Below are 24,681 nucleotides of genomic sequence, written 5' to 3' on the forward strand. Positions count from 1 at the left end.
ACACCATAGAGTATTCAAGTCTTGTACTGTAAGTAATACCTAATGCAGTATTGCTCATTCTAAAATGCTGTGATAAAACTATTTGTGATGAAATAAAAACCTTGGTTTTAGCATTGAGTCTTATAGAATAATAATTTTGTTTTCCACAGTCTCTCCACAGTCTCTCCACCACTTCCATATAGTTTTAGAATTAGTCACACTTTCAGTTATAAAGAAATGAAGATACTGTACTTTAATAAATTTAAGGAATTGGCTCTGAAAGACTGTTTCAGTGACCTCAATTTTTGCTGTCTCAGTGTAGTTTCAGGGGACTCAGCATCTTGCAAAAGTAAAACTTCATTTGACTAAAATCTCATGACAGAAAAATGAAATCCACATCAATGAAAGAAATTGCAGTTTTAGGACGGGAAGGTGGAGGCATGTAGGGAAGCAGAAGGGGAAATGTATGCACAGATGATAGAGCAATGAAAACAAAAAAAGTCTTTTATCTCATGCAGTAAAAATAGTCTATTGGCTAACATGGAGAATTGTTTAAAAAATTGAGTGTGAACACTGAAGAAAGATTGATTTAATTCACAATAAATGAATGCAAGATAAGTTTTTAAAAAATCAATCACAAGGTAAATTATTTAGTTAGTGTGAATAATTTGTTTCCATTTTGGCAGAAATAAAATTTGTTCTTTTAGGGCAAAAGAAGAGGTATTTATTATAGAAATTGTTTTTTCTTTCTCCGTAGGCCCACTGGGAAGGCCTCACAGGCAGGATAACTTTCAACAAAACCAATGGCTTAAGGACAGATTTTGATTTAGATGTTATCAGCCTCAAGGAAGAAGGACTTGAAAAGGTGTGTAAGATATTTGTCTCCAAAATGATGAGAAAAAAACAAAACAAAACCCACCCCCTAAATGTAGTAGCCTTTTCAATAACATTTCAGATGTTACATGAAACAAAATACCTGTTCTCAACTTCATATCTGGTTTTAAAGTCTTCTAGTAAAAGCTGTTATCTTGACATCTGACAGTTACTGTCCTCTTAAATGTGTACTAGATGATCTTAAGGTCCTTTCCAACCCTAACTATTCTATGATTCTATGGTTCAGGAGGGCCGGGAAGAGCCATGCATTAATATCCTTCAGTCTATATTGAGTTTAGTTTTAGTTATCATTCTAATCCATTTCCTATCCTCATGTGTGAACCTGTGGGTATGTGTATTTTGCATTTTCTTTACATCTTACTGATTCAAGAAGAATTACTTCTAAACAGAATGAGAAAAACTCTTTCATTTTGTCAGTTTTCTGTTTTTTTAAGAGGGAACTTTGATTCTTTTCTTGGAATACAAAGATTCCTTCTGTAAATTGTAAAAAGAAATAAATAAAAAAGAGGAGGTAGCCTGAGAGGTTTGTCTATCTTCTGTGTAGCCTAAAATTGTTCATGTTTGAATTAAAGGTGCTGGGAAATATGTACAGATATTTATCCTGCCTACACGACACCATGATGATCTGAAATCAGATCACCTTCTCTCTCTTCTCCAACCACCCTGTCATGGAGAAGCAATGCAGGAAGCTGCATCTCACACTTGTGATCAGCAGACAAAGGTTTTGCAGTTTGCATCTGCCTTGTCATTTGTATATAGCTATGGCATTTGGTGTTCTGTAATCATTATGTTTTCCTTCATCTTCAGATAAAGGATTATTAGCTATTCCCCCAAGGTGATATTGTGGCCACAAATAAAAAAAAGAAATTAACGGAAGACACCATGCAACAGAGTTGTATTCCCTTTCCTTTATAAATCATTGAATGGAGGAAATAGAATAAAGAACAAATCCAAAACTTCCCCCTCAATATTACTTTTAGAATATTAATATTCTTTTACTAGGAAGATTTTTGAAAAGGTTCAGAAGCCGTGAGCTTGTTTTGAAACACTTCCATAGGTAATAACTTATTTTAGAATATCCTGTGGTAAACCTATTATTAAAGGACTAAACTATGTCTTTAAACATTCAGCAGTGTACTGATAGTAAAGATTCTTCCTATGAAGTATTCTATGAAGGGCTTGAAAAATTTAAGGGGGGGGAGGGGAAGGGGAGGAGAGGAATATAGCAGTGATTAGACTTGGAAAGTAAATTAGCGTTGTGTATAAGTAGAATAGGTATTATGCAACTTGTCTTCCTTACTGGAAACATAAATAAAAGAATTGATGACATAGAAATAGCTAAGTATGTCAGTAGTGGCTGAAGAGTCTTCATGCACATCACAACTGTTGAAAATGAGGAAAGGAAGTCTCTGTAATCAAGATTAGCTGTAAGAACATTGGGTGGAATTTAAGAACCACCAAGCAACATAGGTTTTCTGGATAAAAAACGTCTCAGTTGTGAGTATATTAGACGTGTACCCTGCTGAGAATATAGAAATAAAACAGAAAGCTCTACAGAGTTTAGAAACAGAAAATAAAACTCAACAGGAAATATTGTACTCTAAAAACCCTAATAGGAAAAAGTTAACTTGTGAAACAATAATAATGAAAGATATGTAAGAGACAACAGTTGTGAAAAGGATATGGATGCCTAAAAATAACCAGTATGTGCTTGCGCTCCCTATACGGAAGTTCACAGAAGAGGAAGATACTTTTATTGCCTCCACTGCTCATGGCCCTGCGATAAAGGGATGTGATAACATTCTTTCAGTAAAACATGATAACAGTCTTTGAAAAGAGCACTAGGAATTAGTTATCATGTATTAAGAAAGTTTAGAAGTTAGGAAAATACTGTCAAAGAATGATGAGGAATGACACACAAAGATACATATGAGCAAGAGCAGAGAAGTTTCTGTAGGGTGCAATGATAAGAGATTCGGAAAAGGAAAATTAAGCACATCAGATTGAACTGCTTAGTAAATATAAGGTCTTTTACTGAGAAAGATAAATCAATGCTGAAAAATATTTTTCTCTGAAGAAAACTTGGTTATTCTGAAAGAATATCCTATACTTGAAATCAGGGTGAGCCCATTAAACTCTAGAGCTGGACACTTCCTAGTAGAAAGAATATGTTTTAACCAGTCTTTCATTTAAAAAAGCTGTCTCAAATTAGTGTGGTTTTTATTATTATTATTTTTGTTTTCTTTAAAATTTTATTTTCCCTTCAGATTGTCTTTATTAAAGCTGTGTTAAATCCTCCTCCATCTCTGTCCCCTGCCTTCCTTGCTTCACATGTACACTTCTCTCTACATCCCGGTGCTCCTCTCCTGCTTTCTGCTATGCTCTCCTTCTCACCCTGCTCTTTCCCCCTCTTTTCTCCTTCTCTCCTTTTCCCCATCCCTGCCCATTTCCCTTTCCATCTGATACCTGTCCACTTGTCTCCCTTCATCTCTTTGCCTTTTCCATCCGCTTTCTCTTTTTTCTTCAGACTCACCATCTTTGTCCTTTTCTTTTGTGTTCCCACTGTTCCTTGCAAACTACCACCTTATCAAGCCTCTCTTCCTATGTACTTAGAGTTCCCAAAGAGTTTTTATTTATTTATTTATTTATTTATTCATTCATTCATTCATTCATTCATTCATTCATTCATTCATTCATTCATTCATTTTTGTGGGATGAGAGAAGATGGGGATGTGAGAATTTTCTGTGCTATGTGCAATTTTTACATACTGTAAATATCTATTATTTCATCTAACTTCTTTCAAAATATTAGTGAAAGACATCTTATGTGAAGGACAACAGTTCAAAAATTTCAGCTGTAGTCTGAAATGTTTTTGTGACAAAATGATATATCTTGAGGAGAAAAACATTCATGTCAGGAAAAGAGTTATTGTGAAGTATTTCTAGAAGACCTATTTTTTAATTTTTTTTTTTTTTTGAGAATTGGGGAAAAAATGTCCTAGATAAATTTCCTGGTTACTATAATGGGAAATTACCTAAATTATGTATTTTAAGTACAATAACTTCTGAAGTCACTGACAACAGAAAAAAAAAATAAAATAATGCCATGTGTGATCTCAGATTTTACATAAGGTATGTAAAATCTGAGGTATCTGTTCCTGAAACTCTAAATGAAAAGTGATAATCAAACATAATCAATAAGAAGTATGTATTTCCAAATAAAAATTCATGTCTGGCATTGTCAGATGAAAATGAAAAGAATTATAAAAATCAGAGTGCTGCTAATGATGCAAGATACAGCAAAATTTGCCAACAGACACTCTGGACACATTGAAACAATTTGTGATCAAGCACAATGAAAATCCAAAACTGTGACAATCCAGTATTATATGTAAAATATCATTTAAATTATAATCAGTCAATCAGTATTTTACACTGGAGATGCATCATAAGGAAAATTACTTTATACTTTAGGGAGATAAAAAAACACCTGAATTTAATACCATTTTTGTTAAGAAAAGTTTTCACTGATGAAGAAACACATTTCTTGAATAAAGATGTTAACAACTGACTGGCAACCTTGCTCAAGACTTTACACACAGGATGAAAAAAAATGACACAAAATAAGTTGTAATTCATTGTCCAGCATATCAATGTAAGATCTTGCTCTATTTAGTAGCTTTATTAATGACATGGGAAAAATCAGTGACATAAACAGAAGGTTTTGTAAAAATTAGGGGAAAAAAACGAGATAACAGATCTATGGAAGCCAGCATTATTGTTATTAACATGGTATTTGCAAAGAAATGTGTCTGAAGAAAGCAAAATAAATTAAGCATTTTGCAAATGGAAAGGCATAAAAAGAACTAATATTACTTACAATGCAGTATAAAGAATTTTTTTTTTATGTAATCACCGATATTGCTAACTACTCTCTGAGATATCTCATAGAAAAGATATTCTAGAAATAGAATAGTAGAAAGTAAAGATGGTAAACTGGAGACACATTTTTCAGTTCTTGGGGACTTTGCTCTGAATTTGGCTGCATAGTTAGATGGTACCACTGCAGAAGATCAGCGATCCTTCCTAATACAATGCTTGTGATTCTTCATTGTGAATAGTATGTGCTGTTTTGATCAGCATAGAGCCAAAAAAAAATATATATTACTTTTCTCAGGAGAGTTTTGAAGGAAGTTCAAAAAGAAGAATAATTGAAACAATACTGGCTTACTTGTAAAAATAGATCACTTTTTCTCAAACATGCCAAAGTAAGAAAGCTACTTTATTGAATATTTTTGGATAACAACTCAAGAAAATGATGATCAGTAAACTATAGAGTATATGTAAACTCAGTAAATTTTAAGTTACAGAACAGTGCAATGCTTCATTTTTTTTGGGGGGGTGATGAATTATTTTACTGGTTTTGGCTGGATTAAAGTTATATTTATTCATAGTAGCTTACATGGTGGCTATATTTTGGATTTGTCTTGAAAATATTTTTAATAACACATATTAGAATACCACTTTATTTCACTTTTTAAGAAAACTTGAAATTTTGTTGGAAATAAATTTAATGCTGTAGAAATAAATTTTAAGTTGTTTGAACTGCAGTTATATGTAATAGAATACTCCAATTTACTTTTTGTACATTTTTGGCTTTTAAAATTTTATAGTGGAAACACATTAACAGTTCTGTTCAAAAGGCTATTTTAAAATTATAAATGTGCTCAAGCAAATAGAAAAGAATGGATTTGCTGCAGTGTTTATGCAGAGTTTTCTCTAGAAGCAACAAATTTAAAAAGATATTTGTGTGATCTGGGTGCTTATACATATTAGAATATATCAACATATGTGGTATAAGTTGTTGGGTTAGAGCTCATTAATAAAGATAATGCAAAGAATGTCTTGTTTGGAACATATGTTTTTTGTCCATTTCTTAGATTTTTTTATTTACAAAAATAGCAATATAAGTACAGTTAACCTCATCTAGAAAAATAATGCAATAATTTGTCGAGACAAGTTTCTTTTTAAAGTAATGCCATGGATAGTCTATATAGTTATATAAATCCCAAATTCTGACTGTTGTTTATTTATTTGCTTGTGACTGTGGCTACATTAAAAAATAGAGTAGGAAGTATTTTAATTAGCAGTGTGTTAGCTTTAGCCAAGATAAATTTTAATTATGAACTTGAATAAAGTATACAATATAATGAGTTTAGGATTTGGATTTGATCAAATAAGGTGATAGTGTTTTCTTAGAAATTTGTACCTGAAATTGAATTTCATAAAGGAGAATTGTCTAGCTTCATTTAAGTGAAGGAAGAGCCAGGGACAGGCTCGAGTTCCCACCTTTGTCATTCCTGGCTACTATATTCTAGCTTGGTCTTTGAAGTAAAGCAAACACTGTGATTGCCATAATTAACAGAACATCGCACCTAAATTCTCAATTCTTTTACAGTTTTTTTAATTGTGGTCAAGCTGCAAGTCTGAACATTCTAGGTTTTCTAAAAACCTTTCAAGGCACCAAATGAAATAATATTAAAAAAGTAAATGAATAAAAGCTTTTTGTAGTAAGGTTTGGTTTCAATACTTTGAAATTATATGTTAGATCTTATTTTATAGTTATTTTTCTGAGACACACATGTTCTTTCTGCCCTTCATGCTTCTTTCATCAGTTTATGAGGGACTGAATGGCCAAAATTCAAGAATCACAGCCATTCATAGGAGTGACAACTTGGAACTAAGTGTTATGCAAAGAAGAAATCTAAAATATTAACTTCTGTGGAACAGAAAATCTTAAAGCAAATTTGTCTTTCCTCTATTACAGCTTCTGCTAATTAATATTCTGCTGTGTTATCAGTTTGAGAAATTAAACTCTCTTTATTTAACCCATACCTGATTGCATCCCAAACTTACTAAGCAGCTGTACTGTAACAAATCACTTAAAAGTATATAAAAAATTTCTCAGGAATCAGTATTTAAGATTAAAAAAAATAAATATGTGTTTATATATGCATATATATATTTATATATACTCAAAATCAGACCTCACAGAATGTTTTCTTTCTAGATATAGTTTAAAAATGTCATTAATTTTTAGTATAGATATGCTTTATATCTGTAATGATATTTCAAGTCCTGTCTAGAAACAGAAAAGAAATATTTCTGGTTTGTTGGAGTTTTTTTAAGACAAGACAGTGGAGTAATACAAGCATTCTGATGTCTAAAACTTATATAGCGTGTTTACTGCTTGCCCAGTTTAGTTTTAGAGTGATGAAATTGAAGATAAAATATGTATTCATAAGCCACATAACTTATGATGTAGCACATGAGACTATCCTTGAGCTGAACCATAAAGCATAAACCTGGACCTTCTTGCTTAAATAAAAATCCTGTTGAATTTATTGGAATAAGAATTTCAAGTTATAAAATGTCAAAAGAGCTACATACTGAATATTTATCTGTAAATCAGTTAAGCTATTGCACTTAACCTACTTTCAGTCTTCTCCATTACATTTACCCCAAAACATCTTTCTGCTGTGCCATTCTCTCTGGTCACAGAAAAGGGTAGATCCTTCTGTAGAGACTATGGTCTTTGCTCTTCGATAAATTTCCAACTAACTTTTAAGTTACCTTCAGATGTGGTTTATCTTGAAGAATGAAAAAAGTATTCAGTAGCTTTAGATATTCTGTGCATCAATTTTTCCACTTAATGTTACACTTCACAAAACACTTTGAGGTATTATGAATCATATATTAAATAAGTAAACTTTAAACATAATGACCAACAATAATAGAACAGGTTTCAATAATTTTTCTTTTTTTTTTTTTTCAGGTCAGCAATCTTTTTTTCCTCTTAGTGTTCTTTTCTGGATGCTGAAATGTAACTAATAGAAAATTTACCTGGTAATTTACTATTTTATAGGTAGGAACTTGGGATCCATTGAGTGGGCTTAACATGACAGAGAATCAGAAAGGAAAACCAGCAAACATCACAGATTCCTTGTCTAATCGTTCTTTAATTGTTACCACCATCTTGGTAAGTAATTATATTTGCTTTTCCAGAAGTACAGTTATACTGAAAAGATAATAGAATTTGCTGTACTAATTACAACACTAATAAACACTCTGTAGTATATGTTATAGTTACTTAGAAATTACTGCATCATGAATGAACTCCAGCTGTTAAGCTAGTCATGGATATTTACTTTTATCTAAATGGTAGGTACATTATCTCAATTGTGGAGTTATTTTAGCTGATTAGTAAATTCACTTTCATTATTATTGACATAATTGTCTGGTTTCTTCACAAAGATTTTTGGTTCAGTACTATATGAGAGGACAAAAGGTGTTTGTTTAAGAAAGTGGTTTGGCTGTGAGCCTGACAATTCTAGCCAGCAAAATTTATTGATTTCATTTGCTAATCTAACACCATTACCTCTAATGAAAGTACTCAGTATTTAACATTTATTTTCATCACCATTATTACTTGATTATTAAATTGAAATTTTTAATAATACAAAAATTTAATTGGGCTATTTGAACTAGATCAAATAAATATTTTAAGTAGCTTACTTTTTATTTCCATTGTTGACAAATTCAGTTGTGAATGAGGTACTTTTTATTTATAATTGTATATATTTAGTTACATAAAAATAAATGTTCCCTAATTTCACATCATAATTTAGAAATAGTAATTTTAATTTCAAACAAAATGAAAAACCTTCCAGTTTGCCTGCTGCCACCATTATTATGAATTTGTAAATATCAAGGAAAGAATTCACTTCCTATCAGTTTTATTCTTCAATAAGAAGCTTTTACTTACCAACAGATATATTTTGACATTTCAAACTAGAATGTATTTTCATATGTACATAGATAAAAATGTCAGTGTGCTTCAAACCGTTTATTTAACATAAACCATATAATTCCACCCAGTGGGTCACTTGTTCACTTATAAAGTCTGTTTTTATTTGTGGGTCTACAAACTAAAGTCCTTTGTTTCATTTATTCTACTAATTGAAAAATACATACCTGATATATAATTGGAACATGGGTGACTAACTTTCAGACATAAATTCTTGTTATGCTAAGACCAGCACAGTTTTACCACAACTTTCTCTTGTACCGTTATTTAATATCATCTCTTGTGATTCTCTTTTTATAAAATGAAAATAAACCTCTTAGAGTACCTTAAAGTAAAAGCATCTTTTCTAGCATATTAGCATGTCTTTTTTTCTTCCCACTGCCCTTCACAAGTTTTCAAATTTTATATGTGTAAGGACTGCTGCATTTTCAAGTAATGTTTCTTAGTAATTCCACCTGACCCTCCCTTTACTCCTGTTGCATTGTACCCAGATTTCCTGCCTACGATTTTACTTGAAGAATTCCACCAATATATAACTTTGTTTCACATTTTTCCTAATTGCTTTCTAGAATTACTGCTTTCCAGAATAAAGTCCTATCTCTATTAAGTGGCCTGTTCCTTTCATTACTCAGTATTCCACCAGCCTATCGTCTGTACACTTAGTTAACAATCATTGTAGACTTGATTCCAGATCAGTGATAACAGTACTGGGACAAGAACCAAATCCATGTAAGATTACATAAGAAACAATAACTTGAGGTGTTAAAATTTAATTTACAATTCTATTTATGTATTGGTGAGGTTTGAGTTCATGTATTGTATGCATCATATTGATTTTCTATGGTAGTACTTACACTTGCATGATTTTATTTCATATAATGATCTCAAGAAAAGGTAAGTCACATAAATATAAGTAGCAATGCTATCAACAAAAAACACCATGTCTGGACTTGTAAAGCTCACAAAAGTAGATTCCTAAATTCCATGGTAGCAACTGCTTTTTGTAATCCAGGTTACACTTTCTCTAAGGGGGCATCTTTTGTTAGTGGTGTTTTATAAGCATCTGTCCTCTTTACACATATCGAAATAAAAGAAACATGAGGACTTCAAACTGGTGTTACACATTGCTCACTTGTAACTGCCTATTATACTTCAGGTATTGTTTAGTAAAAGTTTTGATAATTGCAGTAACTTTTCAGCTTTGAAGACATTATAAGGGTGGTACTCAGAATAACAAAGGGAACCAAAAATTTTTCCGGTGCAGAAAACACATGTACTAGATTACTTTTGTAACTTTAACTTTTTGTGCTTAATAAATACATTTCTGTTAGGCAGAAAGCATATTACTGAATATTCATTTTGTAGCAGTACAGGGGAACAGTATGAAGTACTACAGCTCATAGAAACATATTTTCTTCTTCATCACCTTCCTTTTTTTAAGTCTAGAAAATACTGCTTTAAAAAAGGGCAGTTCTCTCATTTAAATCTGTTCACGTGATTTTTCTATGCTGCTTTTCTCTCAATAGTCTATAGTATACTGCCAGCTGTGGACTCTTGATCAGTTTTCTCTGTAGTCTGCTTCACACTAACTTACCTTCTAAAGATCCCAGTATATCTTTTATTTTTAATTGTCTTCTGAAATTCTGAATATATTTTTTCCTCCTTTATATTGCAATCATCAAGATCCTTACATCTGTGAGTATACTCTGTGTTTCAGTTGCAGCTGTGTCTACTGCAGAGGAAAATATATTGATAGGCAAAATAATAATAAACTGTAATTCATACTGTAAGTAAGGATGGAACTATGTGATCTTATCTTTGTATTGAAGTCTGCATAATGCATGATACAGGTAACCGCCTGAAAGATTATTCCTGGAGCTATTCTGTAGCTCTATTCTGAGAAGGGGTCAGGGCTCCCAGGACTTTATCACTTCTCAGAAGTCTACTGGCATGTAGTTTTGTTGCAGACCCATATCTGGTTTCTATGTTCTGACCCTATAGCAGCCCAAAATGCCAGCTGAACAGATCTGATGGAGTGGTAGTCAGCTTTTTACAGGGAGAAAAATTTGAAAAATAACAATAACAAAAATATGCTGTTTGTGTTTTTTTGTAACCATAGGTTTAGATATCTCGATCTTCTTGATGTTATTTTTTTAATTAAATCTGTATTGAAACTTCAAAATTTCTTCCATAATTAAAATTGTACATTTTAAATATCCTATGTTTAAAAAAACCCTAACCAAACAAAAAAACCACAACAATGTAACAAAAATCCTTTCAAAGCCATTTATAGAGATTTCTTACTATTTGATGCTCCTAAATTGACTGTTATGCAAAATATCAGAACTCTGATTTTTTTAAATATATTTTAGATATAACTATTTTTTTTTATTTTTTTTTTATTTTATACATATTCTACGTTTACTTGGGAAACTTTTAAACTTTGTAATTCAATTTCCATATATACAAATGTATGTGCATGGTGTTTGTTTATACTAAGTTACATACTAGCCTATACATCTTGCACAGATTGATTTGTCCTGTTCTGGTGAAATGAATGTCCCTTTCCTTTCCCTTGTAATTAGTGTTCATGTGCTTTTCTATATCAGTTTAGATCATAGTTCTGAACAGCTCACAGTTGTCAATTCTGATAGTTTTAAGAAATATGTTAAATTTATGAAAGGTGCGTGATAATTTCAAACGTAAGGGTTTTGTTACTTTTGGAATATGAAAATACTTCTTTATCTATACTTCTCTGAAAAAATCACTCTGAATATTTTAGAAGGAATAATTATAATAGATTTTCTAAACAGTTTTATTTAGCTCAAAATGTAATAACCCCAAACTGTATTTTATTTATAAGTACTACTTTTTATAATGTTTAAAAATCTGATCCTGTAGAAATGCCATCTTGTTTTCAAAATCAAGATGTAAAATTAAGTGAAGACCAAGGTTTCAGTATCTGACTTTTTTTTTTTTAGGTATGCCATTTTTCATTTTGGATACTTTCTCTCCCTTTCTTTTGCACCCAAAGGATATTTAAAACATGAGATTGTAATGGCTAGTTTTTCAGATTTTAAATTTATATATATATAAATATAAAAGAATATAAATAATAATATAAAATAATATATATAAAAATATCATTTTATCTTTATAAAGATGGATGTCTTTGTAGACAGAGTTGCAAATGTATAATATTTTTAATTTTCAGTTTTACGGGATATATTGAGGAAAGATACTGGTGAGCAGGCATTTTCTCATAATTAGTATTGTTATCATTCTGGAATGAATCAATCAATACTGATTCAATCAATAGCAATTCTAATTGTACTTCTAATAACATTTCTGGCCTTCAGACTTGCTAAGTATGCAGCAATATGCTTGGCCACAATGCTTGTTTGTATTTCAAATGTAAAAGTAACTGATGCTTACCAGAAAAAGAATTATGAGTTTTGAAGGGAGTCATAGTATATGAATGAGTGCAGTAGGATCAGCACAAGTTAAAGTTTGACTTGGTAAAAAAAGGTCAATAAAGCTATTTTTCTCCTGGCTGAGTGCAAAAAGAAGGTAGGATGACCATTTATTTATATCTTTGCATAAGGACTGAGAAGTACTTTGGATTCCAAATTTACAGCCTCAACCCAAACTTCTCTCAATTTTCTAGTGCTTCAATTACCTTTTATTATTAAATGTTAGTAATAAAACTATACTTCTACTTAATGGCAAGGATCAATTTATAACTCCTTTGTTGGGTTTATGAGCACCAAGGACCATCAGTCTAGGAAAATGCCTGCTGTATTTACCAGATGTCTAGGTTTTGCATTTTTTTTCTTAGTTTTTCCCCACAGTCTTTTGAAAATTTAAGACACATCATAAGAAAATTATGTTTTGCTTTCCATTATGGTAAGAGCTAATAATGTCTTTGATATTCTTCATGCATCATGAAGACAGTATGATTCAGTTCAGCTGAAAAATAGGTTAGTACAGGCTGCACTGTTGCAACAGTTTAGCACTTTCACATTCTGTGGTTTATTGAGTCAAGTGTTTTTGCTTGAAATAGGCATTCACTCATATTTGTTTTGCTTTACTGGAGTGGAAACTTAGTGCACTTTCTTGAGATGCAGATGAATTAACTTAAAGTCTGGCTAAAGTTGAGTAAAATGTAGGGGAATAAATAAAACTTATTTTTTTAGCAGTGTGATAAAATGAGGAGCGGAAGTGCAGAAAAGAACAACTATGGCTTGAGTTCTTCAGGCTGTGATTAACCAAAACATAGTTATGACTACGTGTTTCATGATCCAAAAGGTCATACTAGTGACTCATCCAGAAAATATTTTAGATGTCAAATAAGGATTTTCATAATTAATGTACATTATAGACAGTATAGTGGAAGTAGGTGATTTTGCAGGTTTTTTTGTGTCTGGTCGTAGTTTTTTCTATAGAATATCGTGGCTAGATCAAATGAGTAGTGAGATGCCTAATATTTTACATTATTTTGATTGACTGTAACTAGTGGATTGCTTCTCCTCTCCCACTTGAATTTTGACTGCCAACTGTGAAAGCCTGTTGTGTATTCCTTAAATCTGACATACATGTTAGTTAGAAATGGCAGCCTTTTAACTCCAATATCCATGGTGAACAGAAGCTAATGATTAGAATTCTCTGTTCTAACAGTGTCAAATTTTGAAGATGTTTTTTCTGTTTTCATCAGGGATTCCACTTTTGTCTTGTTTTGCTTTTCTCAGTACTGATAGTAATGCTAATACTGATGATGTAGATAACTATCCATAAAAATTAAAATTGGAATGTAGAATTTATTGTTGCCATTTCGACGAATATCTTTGTAGTTGACATTTAATAAGCTCACAGTAATAATTCAAGTAAGTATTTTTTGTCTAAGTCTGAAAAAGAAACATATCAATCAAGTCTACAAAACAATGATAATAAAAAAATCAACCAGTAATTTTTTTCTATGCTCACAGTTTCATAGAATAAGTGTGTTTCATTCAAGTATTAGCTGTTCATTTTAAACATTACACAAGTCTGTAAAACTGTAATATAAATTTAACATGTAGAAACACAAGAAAAATCTTTTATTGTGTAGGGAAGCTTGAAGTTTGTGATTCAACTTATTTATTCAAAACCAAATACAGATAAATTTTGCAAATGAAACACATGAAAATGTGTAGTGGAAAAACTCTTATATTGACATACCTAAAGAAAAAACTCTTTGGAGATAGTATCCTTGCTGTGTATTATAGAAATAATGCAATTTAGAGAGTTATTATGAGAAAGCCAATTGTTTATATTCATGGAATATTAGCACATAAAGCTACTGATAAAAATCACGGTGCTTAAAGTTCACCATGCAGCCAGGAGACACCAACTTATCAATAAGACAAAATGTCTTTATTCAACACCAGTACATGTAAACAAAACGTTTGCATGAAAAGAGCAGTCATCTGTCACTTGAGGGTCATATCAATCTTGAATGAACTAGTAATTTTTCTGTATTACTCAAGAAATACTTTTCAAGGATTTATTTTGTAGTTACAGATACAATTTTTAATCTACCTGCTACTTTACTCTTCCTTGTGACCATATGTTTATTTACAGTAGTTTTACTTTAGAATCATAGAACAATTAGGGTTGAAAGGACATTAAGATCATCTAGTTCCAGCCCCCCTGAGATGGGCAGGGACACCTGACACTAGGCATATTTTCCTGATGATTCTGATTCTTCTCATTTATTTTTATCCTGAAAATTATCATTAGCAGGTTTTTAATAAAACTTTTTTTCTTCCTTACATCTTCTCTAGGTCTGATTCATTTCCTTCTCATAATGTTTTGTAATGAATGAATACTTACTCCTTTCTAGTCAACTGGACTAGGTAGCTCCTTTACAGATAATTGATTTTCCTTGTGCTGAGAGAAAGGCCACATAAATTAGATGCCTTTTTAACTAGCCATAAACCTGCATTTTATGAAACAAGATCACTTTGTATTATATCATCTTTTGAGTTACTAGAATTGACTGTCTTTCATTTACCTACTTTCACAGGACTAGAATGATCTGAGAATCAAGCCCTATGCCCCCATGATCTTAGATCATGATCCTATCCTTCACGATCTCAGATCCTGCAGAATTCTGCAGAGTATCACAGGATGGAATTCATCTGTATTTAAAAACTCCTAAGGCATAGAATAACATTTCTGGAAAAGAAAAATTCCATCCTACTATATACTTGTTTGTTATACTGTTATCCCGAGTGGTAAAGATATTGGCGGTATACCTCAATTGAAGAATCAAAGCTTTTTCATTGTTTGCTTGCTATTTTTCTTCCTCTAAACCCCCTATTTTAAAAAGAAATAGTGGGATGAAGACTTTCCCTTCAGAGACAAAGCTACTCATATGAAGTATAAACAGTTGAAGCAAAACTAGTGCTTGAAAACTTTAAATTTGATAGTTTGGTGATGTAGGTATACACTGAACTTTGGAAGGAGTGTACTGCATGTACATTTTTCATTTCTTCCTTGTTCTAAAAGTATTTACATTAAATACTATGAATTATATGACTGTATAATTAGGTGTATAATTATATATGTGAACCTTTTGATTTTATGTAATTTAGACTCTCATTCTTGAACAAGGTTTATAAACTTTTATGATTTAAACTTGTGAGAAAATGTCAGTTTATCTAACCCTGAATTTCAGATGTAAGCTACTGATACTAAAAATTTATTAACCCATGTCCCTTTCATCTCTTTCATTGTTCCCAATGCCCTTTATCTTGTTCTTTATTTTCATGTTCTAAGTGTTTCTATTTATATAAACTTCATTTGGGTAATTACTGTTGAGCTGGTCAAAGGTATGCTACAAAGTTGGCAAATTTCATGCATCAAGAGTAAGCTTAACCGGAAGCAAAATTAATTAGGTTGAAGTAAAGTGTTGTTTTTAAATTTCGATAACTCTCCCTTTGGTTGCTCTCATTTCGGGACAAGAATACTTGATAAAAATACATGGTAGAATCAATTTTCTGTAGCCTAAGTTAATTCAGAGTAAACATGTTTTCTGGAAATGACTCTGCATGAGGATTTTTTCAGGAATATTTTTCTTGGAGCACTTGTGTATGGACAGTGCTTATTCAGTGGCTTTTGCTGGAAGCTACTCGTGTCATTCCAAGCCATAATGAAAATGCTAAAGGGAAGGTTTTGTTGTTTGTTTATTTTTCACTCTAGGGAAATGTGTCTAGTTGAAAGACTATTAATTTCAGCTGAAAATGCTTAGAAGATCTTAAGGAACATTTTGTAAACATTTTGAAAGCAAGTCTGACCAACTTGTTTTGTGATGTGTTATAGTGATTTTTAAGGGTCATGATTTCAGGAGCTGAAGGATAAAATTAAAATATGAACAAAGTTAAAATAAATATTTTAATATCTAGCAATCATTCAATTTAAATAACCTGTCTACATTATCAATGATAATTGTCCTACTGAAATATTTTTGTGGAAGTAATAATCCACCAAGAAGCAATGGTCATCCACGTGTTTAATGCATAGACAATTTCCTAAGAGTGTATTTAGTAGCCAGTTTTACATTAGCACATGCTATAAATTTAAAACTTGAACACATAAAGCATGTAGTCCCTGCATCAGTTTTATGTTTGGGTTTGTTTTTTTTTTGTGTGTGTGTTTTTTTTTGTTGTTGTTGTTTTCTTGTCTTTTCCATGTGCCCTTCACATTTTTGAGCTACATTTCACTTCCTCCCCACTTTCTTTCAAGTTTCTGTTGATTGAAGAATTCATGCTTGAGGTTTGCTACTTTTCTGCACTTTCTGTGTTTTGTCTTGGTACCGCTTGTGCTTGGCCAGTAGTGTGATTTCATTAAGGAATCCTGATTTCCCCTGAAAAACGTTTTTCTTACAGTTGTTATATGTGAGATGTCGTATGTGAGATATTTCATAACAATTGTCCTTTTACACTTCTTTAAAGAAAGCAAGAGATCTTCCTGGGCTCTCCTTTTCATTTTGAGTAAAATTTTACATGCTAAGTTCCAGTTTTATGCTGATATAATGCTTAAATCATGGGACACCTCAAGACACATGTTTACATCAGGAATGCTGACAAATCTTTATTAAAGCTGTTGGATGTGTGTAGAATGAAGTGCTTTAACCCCAATGAGTGCTGATGTGGAGGTTTAGGGCTCCATGAATTTTGTTAAGTTACCCTGGAGAGTTTATCTGATTATTCATTGCAACTTATATCTGCTGCAGTAATTGCATCTACTATCATTTGTCTTACCTTACTTGGTGCTTATTTTTTATTATTCTAAAAAATGAAAAAAAACATGTCTAACACGTGACCAAAGACTGAGCTGTGTATTTCATCTATCAAATAAAACTTGAATATTGGTGCCATATTGTAGTGGAAAACGATACCATTTGGTATTTGTGTTTTTGTCATTCATTTGAGGAAGGCTATCCTATACTGAGAAACAGATGTAAAAATCTTATCTTTTGCTAAATGTTGTTTTTTTCTCATAATTATGAATACATTGTCAATTATTTTAATTTGTTTGCAGACCACTATATGCAAAAAAGTCACATTGTAATTTAAACTAAATATAAGAAAATGTTTAAAGAAAATAAATTTTCATGGACTGTACGTCATGGAATTTGATTTTGAGTTAACTTTTTCCTGGTTTTGCTACGGTCTTGGAAATAGACTATAATTTGAGGCAACAGAACAGTAGGAATTTTCACTGAAATTTGCCTCCTCCTGTAGGTTTTCTACACTTTACCTGGAAAAGCATTGAGAAAACAGCTAAAATACTTGTGTAAAGAAAAGTGTAAATCATAATACTTTAAACGTTTGATGTTTAGGGTCTGAATTAATTTGTTTCAGTTGCCAAAGAACACTGTTTCTGCATTTCAAGAGGCTTACAATGTCCATACAAACAATGTATTTGATTTTAATGTATAATGTAATTTGTTAAAAGGGACACTTAAATTTGGTTTTATATGTATTCCTTGAAGATACGTCTGTAGTGTTTCAGTGTAATTTTTTTCTTTTTTTTTAATAAAAATGAGAAAGATGGTCTTTTGACTAACTTCAGTTTGAAGGTAAATAAAGACTTTAGACAGACATAACCAAAATCTAAAAGGATTCTACTTTTAATTCTAGTTCTTTGTACAGGGAGTGTTATAATGCCAGTGTACTACTTTAGATTAAAAAGAAACAAAAATTATGGGGGCACTCATTATCCATTCTGTCCTTTTAATTTTTACAGGAAGAGCCATATGTTATGTTCAAAAAGTCTGACAAACCCTTGTATGGAAATGATCGATTTGAAGGTTATTGCATTGACCTGCTCAGGGAGCTGTCTACTATCCTTGGATTTTCCTATGAGATTAGACTGGTGGAGGATGGAAAATACGGAGCCCAGGAAGATGCCAGTGGACAGTGGAACGGAATGGTTCGTGAACTAATTGATCATGTAAGTTAACTTTTGAAGCCTTCTATTATCAGTTTGGATTCCAATTCTGTCTATACTATTTGTGAAAATTTTATGATAATGCCATTTGAATAGTACTGTTTTGGAATATGCAGCTGTTTAAAAAAAGTAATGCAAGTAGCTTCACATCAATGATTTCGTTAGTGTAGAATGTGTTTGTTAAACAAAGACTGTTCTGCATCTCTGTTTTGCCTATAGGTAGTGTTTGTTTCTACCAAACTGGATTAGCTGTTCCATGGCATATGCCTAAGTCAAAATATAGAAGAGATAGTATTCAGAATTTATTTCTGAGAAAAAATATATGATTTTTTGTGACAAAAGTCTACATCTTTTTTTAATCAGTAGAAGCCAGGTTTCATCTTCTTATAGTGGATCGGAGATTTTCTCATAGAGGAATTTCTGTATGGAGTGTTAATATGAATTATTTGATATACAGCAAGAACAGGAATATCGTTCTTGAAATAGTAACAATAAAGTGCAAACAGATCTCAACATATACTAAAGCAGCAAATTAATGCAATGTGTGTCAAAATGTATACCATAACAATTACTTGTAAATGAGTAAGGCAGGAGTGCCTTCCTGTTTTTCAAAGCATACGTTCCCAGTTGATCATGCCAGTTAAATTCAGTTTCTTGGGAGCATTTTAGTAAATTTGAAAATTATGTCATTGTCCTTTTTCGCATTTGGGCAGATTGCTTCAAATAATAGTAGCATTTGGTCAAACAGAGATAAAACATATTCTGCACATCACTGTCACATAGGAAGAAAGGGAGACAATTTTATGGCTAATTCAAGTGAAACCTGCTAATAGTGGCAGAAAGTGCATGGATAGCTGAAATAAAAATATTCACTAATCTTGTTTCAATTTGCTGTAGGATTTCAGCAGATGGGCAGAACATGTGCTAATCAAAATATTCATATTTACTAGGAAGGTTATTATCTTCTTGCTTTTCTAGTAAATAATAATCTGGTATTGCTGTTGCAACAGATACTGATTATGCCTAACCACACTTTTAAGATGACTGTGTGGGAGCATTATATTTATATTATCTTTAAATGTGTGTATGTATTATACCTTATATACATACTTAGAAATTAAACAGACATTTTTCTAAACTCTCTGTCCATCTCTATCCATGCATATTTGCACACATGTATAAATGTATAAGTATTCATTGCTATTAGATTTGATAGTTGTTAAATAACATCATCATTTGGAACTAATTTTCAATGATTGGAACTAATTTTCAACAATTGGGGTGGATATTGTGGAAGTATTTCTTATATAATTCTTCAGAAGCAAAAAAAAAATCACATTTTGGTATGTTTTTATTATTCGCCCCTAAAGATTTCTTGGATAAGTATGGCCTCCTAAATTTTCCAATTAATATAATCTTGAAATAAAAAGCATTTGAAGAAGTTCAGCAGTTAAGTATGTGGAACTGGAACTTTTCCAATCCTTTCCTCTTGATAGCAGACGTATGTTCCTTTTTCCCACAGATAACATATAACTAAACTTATATCAAAATTTATTTTGCCTTTTGAAATGATGTTTACTTAGGAGTGAAAAAAGGTTATATACTGTGCTAGTGCCTAATGGAAGATGTAATCTAAATTCTTAACTGGGATCACAACTTTTACTAATCTCTCACAGTTTCTCAGTTTTGAAGCTTTTCCTTTAAAATTTTCTCTGTTTTTATCTAATCTTATTTTGTAACCTACTTGAATACATGCAATTTATTTATGCATCTGTGCCCTTTATTTGCATGCATGTTATTGGTACATTTTATTAGCAAGTCAAACTTCAGGTGACAATAATTAAGAAAATTCCAAATACAGTTATCATATTTGATGTTTTTATATGGTTAGTACTTCACATGGGCTAGTTAGCTTAGCTTTAAGTCTTTATTTTCCATTATTTTTTAAAGTGCTAAAAAGGTTTTGTTTTATATAAAATGATCTAACAGACTCAATTATTCTTGGATAATTTTGGTATATTATGAGTGTAGAAAAGAAGATGCACAATTTATATAAAGATAAAAGTACCAAATAGAATTTAAATTTTTAAAGAAGCTGTTTAAATCTCTGCTTAGTAACTTTAAATAATTACGTAGACTCAAAAGTTTAAGTGAAATTAAGGCAATGTTATCAGAATAGAGCTCAGCATGTCATGTCAGTCTCAGGCTTGAAATTCTATACTGTGAACAAAGACTGAAGTCTCCTTCAGGCTTTGTGTTGTTTTCAATCTCTTTTCCATAGTTTACTTGCATTTCTTCTTCCACTTTTTTACTCAGTGTTCACATATGCCATCATTCTGATATTGGTCTCCAAACAGTGACTAGTTTCCTTCTGATTAACTGATAGATGCTTAAAAATTAGTTCAATGACTCCTTCACTTTGACAGCTGAATGATAATGAATTCTTGTTGGAAAAGACAGTAGTCTCTCTAGCTGCAAATGGAAAAGAAATATTCATAACAGCTATAGATGAGATTTCCCTGTGGAAATTCAATTGAATTTCTCCAGGTAGCAGCCTGATTTCATTGCTACAATTTTTCATTCAATATTTTACCTTCATCTCTGGTTAATTCAAGATAAGGGTGTTAGATATTTCCAGGTGAGCTAAAATTTGGGTTATTCCATCTTTCAAGGATACATTCTTCAAAAGTACTCTTTATACTGAATTGTTGCCTTTCATTCAAGAAATTTATTCAAGGGTAGATTTATTGAATTGGCTTTAAACTTAATGACAAATTTTGTGTATTTCAGGTTGATCTCAGGTGATAAAAGTTGATATGGTGCTGTATTATATTGGATAAGGTATATAGTGTGAGTGTGTAAATTATGTTGCCCTATAGCTAGCAGATACTGAAAGAATAAAAATGCATAATTTTTCTTTTTTCTGTTCAACATTCTACAGCTCCAAAATTACTTCAAAACATTCTTATCATTGAGTTCTAAAAACAGCAAAATATACTGGTTTATAAATGAAAATGAAAAATCCACTGGGAGGTAATTTGTTATTATTATATACCATTAAAAATAACATTTTTTTCACCTTGCTTTGTTTGAATTAATCTTTTTGTTTGAATCTTTTTCAGCAAAAAGCTTATGTAATAAAAATAGACTTTAAGTCTTGGAGATCTTTTATGATTCATAAATAATTATAGAAAACATTAGATTTTTAGATCATGACTACTCTTTTATTATATATGAGGATTAAACTTTTCTTTGTGCCTCAAGACTAGGATTTTCAGCTTGGAGGAATTTAAGAATTGTGTACTTGAACAATTGGAAATCACTACCTAATTTGAATTAACTTTAAACATAACTTAGTGTTTTACTTCAGTATCTTTTGAATTTTTGAAAATCAGTATTTTACTAATAAATGCTTACACACAAAATGTTTACATTTATAGAAATAGTAATAGCCTTTTATCCTCTCAACTGAATAGTTTCAGACAATTATATAATGTTTAAAATGCTTCTGGGTATATCTTCTTCCAATAACTTGTTATTTTTTTTCCCCCCTCCCCAGTTTATGGTCTTTATGGTCCTGAGGGACTAGAGCCAAACTCTTTGTATTACCGTGTAGAAGTAAAAAAAGCTTCCAATAAGAAATAAGGTTGTAAAAGTAAACAAAGCTTCTGATAAGGAAGGTTTCTTCCTTTCTGAAACAAACAAAAATCTATACAAGTAAAGGAATTTCAGTTTCTTCCATCTCTTTCTTTTCTCTTCCTTCCCTTTTCAAATTTAATTTTGTCATGTTGTTTAGACTCTCTTGTTTTCCTTCATACTTACAGCAAGTCTTGCCCTATAGAGCCTCATGAGGAAAGTTTAAGGAGCATCTCTTTCCTCTTCAAGGCTAGATACAGTTTTCCTTCATGTAATTTTCAAGCAAAAGGTCTGAATAAAATGCAGGACAATATAGCTATGTCTCTTTCATTAATTAAAATTTCAGAAAATTTGACAGCAGCAGGAGTTAGAGACTCCTTAGAAGACAGATCAAGCATTGTCTTTTGCACTAACATTGTATGTGCTGGATAATTAAACCTGTGGTCTATCAGTGCTTTTTAGAGCGACATACCTGCTTTATGGTTGCTTTCACTGTATTAATGAAAACACTGGCCTGTTGTCAACATTTTCAAAGTCATGCGTAACGCCTAACTCTTACTGATTGTTTTTTTAAGTGATGCTCCTAGATTAACTGACACTCATCTTCTACTACTTATTGAGCATTATTGTTAGTTCATTGTCAAAATATTTCTACATAGAGGATCACTGGATTGTAACACCTTAATCAACAATAATATTTTATATCAGGTAGAACGTTACCACATCCTCCTTTCTGTATTTCTAGAATAACAGATTTTTTTTGAAGACTCCTTAGATTTTTGCTAAGGGCTTCTGGCTAGTCATCATCAGGTTCAAATAATACAGATGTTTCACAGGACAACCTAGCTAGTAAACCAAAGGCTAGTAAATCAGTAGTGACTTCAGAAATGTGTTTTGCGTTACTTCTCTGTATTTGGAAAATTCAGGACTTTGACAAGTGGTTTATCTCTCTTCCTTTCTGGGCAATATTTAGGATTGTGAACTGTCATTCATTTCATAATTCTTTAAAAAATATAGATGTAATAGTTTAAAAAGATATATCAACTAAGCAAGCATTAAAAAAATAAAAAAATGCCTGAAATATGAGATAAGTAGAGATTCAAAAAAAGATTCTACAGAGAATGCCTTTATATACGACATTTGAGTGCACTGCTGAGAAGTTAAACTTGTGCTGACAGAAAAACAGAGAACTAGTATTCTAAGATCTTACTTATGAATTGCAAGAAGGGTTTCAAACTATTTAGGTCTTACGTTTAGGACATTCTCCTGTATCTTAGAAAGGTCTGAAGAACAATCTGGGGAACTACAGGCCCCTTTTGGGGAAGGTGGTTGAATAGATTGCAGCATGCAATTTAAAAGTCAGCATAGGTTTATGAAAGGCAAGTCCTACTTGATTGACTTGATCTCTAGATGAAAGAAAGGTTGTGGATGATGTCTACCTAGAGTTTAGTAAAGCTTTTGACACTCTTTCCATAGCATTCTGCTACAGAAATTGACTGCTCATGGCTTGGATGGACACAGGATTTGCTAGGCAAAAAAACCTTCTGGATGGCCAATCCCAAAAAGTGGTGGTGCACAGAGTTAAATCCAATTAGTGGCCAGTCATAAGTGGTGTTTCTCAGGGCTCACTACTGGGGCTAGTGCAGTTTAATCTTTATCACTGATCTGGACAAGTCGATAGAGTGCAGTCTCCTTAAGTTTGCAGGTACCAAGCTGGGCATCAATGTTGACCTGATGGAGGGTAGGAGGGCTCTACAGAGGGATCTGTACAGGCAGTATTAATGGGCCAAGGCAAATTTTATGAGGTTCAGCAAGGCTAAATACCAGGTCTTGCACTTGGGTTACGACAACCCCATGCAACATTGCAGGTTAGTGGAAGAGTGGCTAGAAAGCTGCCTGAGGAAAAGGAGCAGGGGGTGTTGGTTGAAAGCTGGCTGGATGTGAACTGGCAGTGTGTCCAAGAAGGCCAATAGCATCCTTGCTTGTATGAGAAATAGTGTGGCCAGCAGGACTAGGGAAGGCATCATCCCCTTGTACTCAGCACTGGCAAAACTGCATTTCAAATCCTGTGTTCTTTTTGGGGCCCCTTACTACAAGAAAGCAATTGAGTTGCTGGAGCATGTCCAGAACAGGGCAAAAAAGCTGGTGTAGGGTCTAGAGCACAAGTCTTACACAATGGCTGAAGGAACTGGGGTTTTTTTAGTCTGTAGAAAAGGAGGCTGACAGGAGTTCTTACCTCTTTTTACAATAACCTTGAAAGGAGGTTGTAGCAAGGTGGGTGTCAAACTATTCTCCCAAGTGACAAGTGATAGGACAAGAGGAAAGGGCCTCAAGTTGTGCCAGGGAAGGTTTAGATTGGATCTTAGGAAAAATGTTTTCACTGATATGTTTGTCAAGAACTGGAGTAGGCTGCAAGTGAAGTGGTGGAATCACCATCACTGGAGGTATTTAAGAGATTTTTAGATGTGGCACTTAGAGACATGGTTTAGTGATGGCAGTTAGCAGTTAACCAACTAGGTTAACAGTTGGACTCAATGATCTTTCCAACCTAAATTTCCAACAGGCCAGGGCTCAGTATGGGAGCTCTGAGCTGGCTGCCCCGGTGGTGGCCAGTGTAGGCACCCAGACAGAACAGATGAGAGAGGAAGTTGCAGGGCAGAGCTTAGAGTGTAGAGAGTGACTTTTCTGGTCTTGTGGAGCGATGGTGCACAATGAACAGGGCTGCACTTGGTGCGCCCTGGTGGAGGTCCTCCTGCAGCAGGGGTTGAGCTGTGGGACGCTGTCAATAGGCTAAAAAGTGTCAGGGAAGC

At 32.5% G+C, this 24,681-nt stretch overlaps 2 protein-coding genes across 7 annotated transcripts in view; one reads left to right on the plus strand and one right to left on the minus strand.

The window, feature by feature from the left end:
- The window catches only part of LOC134158493 (uncharacterized), a 494,286-nt gene that overhangs the window by 269,076 nt on the left and 200,529 nt on the right, over nt 1–24,681 (minus strand). The window lies entirely within an intron of this gene.
- The window catches only part of GRIK2 (glutamate ionotropic receptor kainate type subunit 2), a 405,127-nt gene that overhangs the window by 214,466 nt on the left and 165,980 nt on the right, over nt 1–24,681 (plus strand). For 5 of the 6 annotated variants that reach the window (XM_062608483.1, XM_062608485.1, XM_062608484.1 and 2 more), the window contains 3 exons: nt 737–844; nt 7,799–7,912; nt 18,032–18,238. In XM_062608483.1, coding sequence (XP_062464467.1) covers nt 737–844; nt 7,799–7,912; nt 18,032–18,238 — 429 coding nt within the window. The remainder of the gene's footprint in view (nt 1–736; nt 845–7,798; nt 7,913–18,031; nt 18,239–24,681) is intronic. The other variant, XM_062608486.1, reaches the window with a different exon arrangement.

This window comes from Pezoporus occidentalis, unplaced genomic scaffold (assembly GCF_034315485.1).
Source record: "Pezoporus occidentalis ecotype Australia unplaced genomic scaffold, CSIRO_AGI_Poc_V1 ctg13, whole genome shotgun sequence".
Lineage (NCBI taxonomy): Eukaryota > Metazoa > Chordata > Aves > Psittaciformes > Psittacidae > Pezoporus > Pezoporus occidentalis.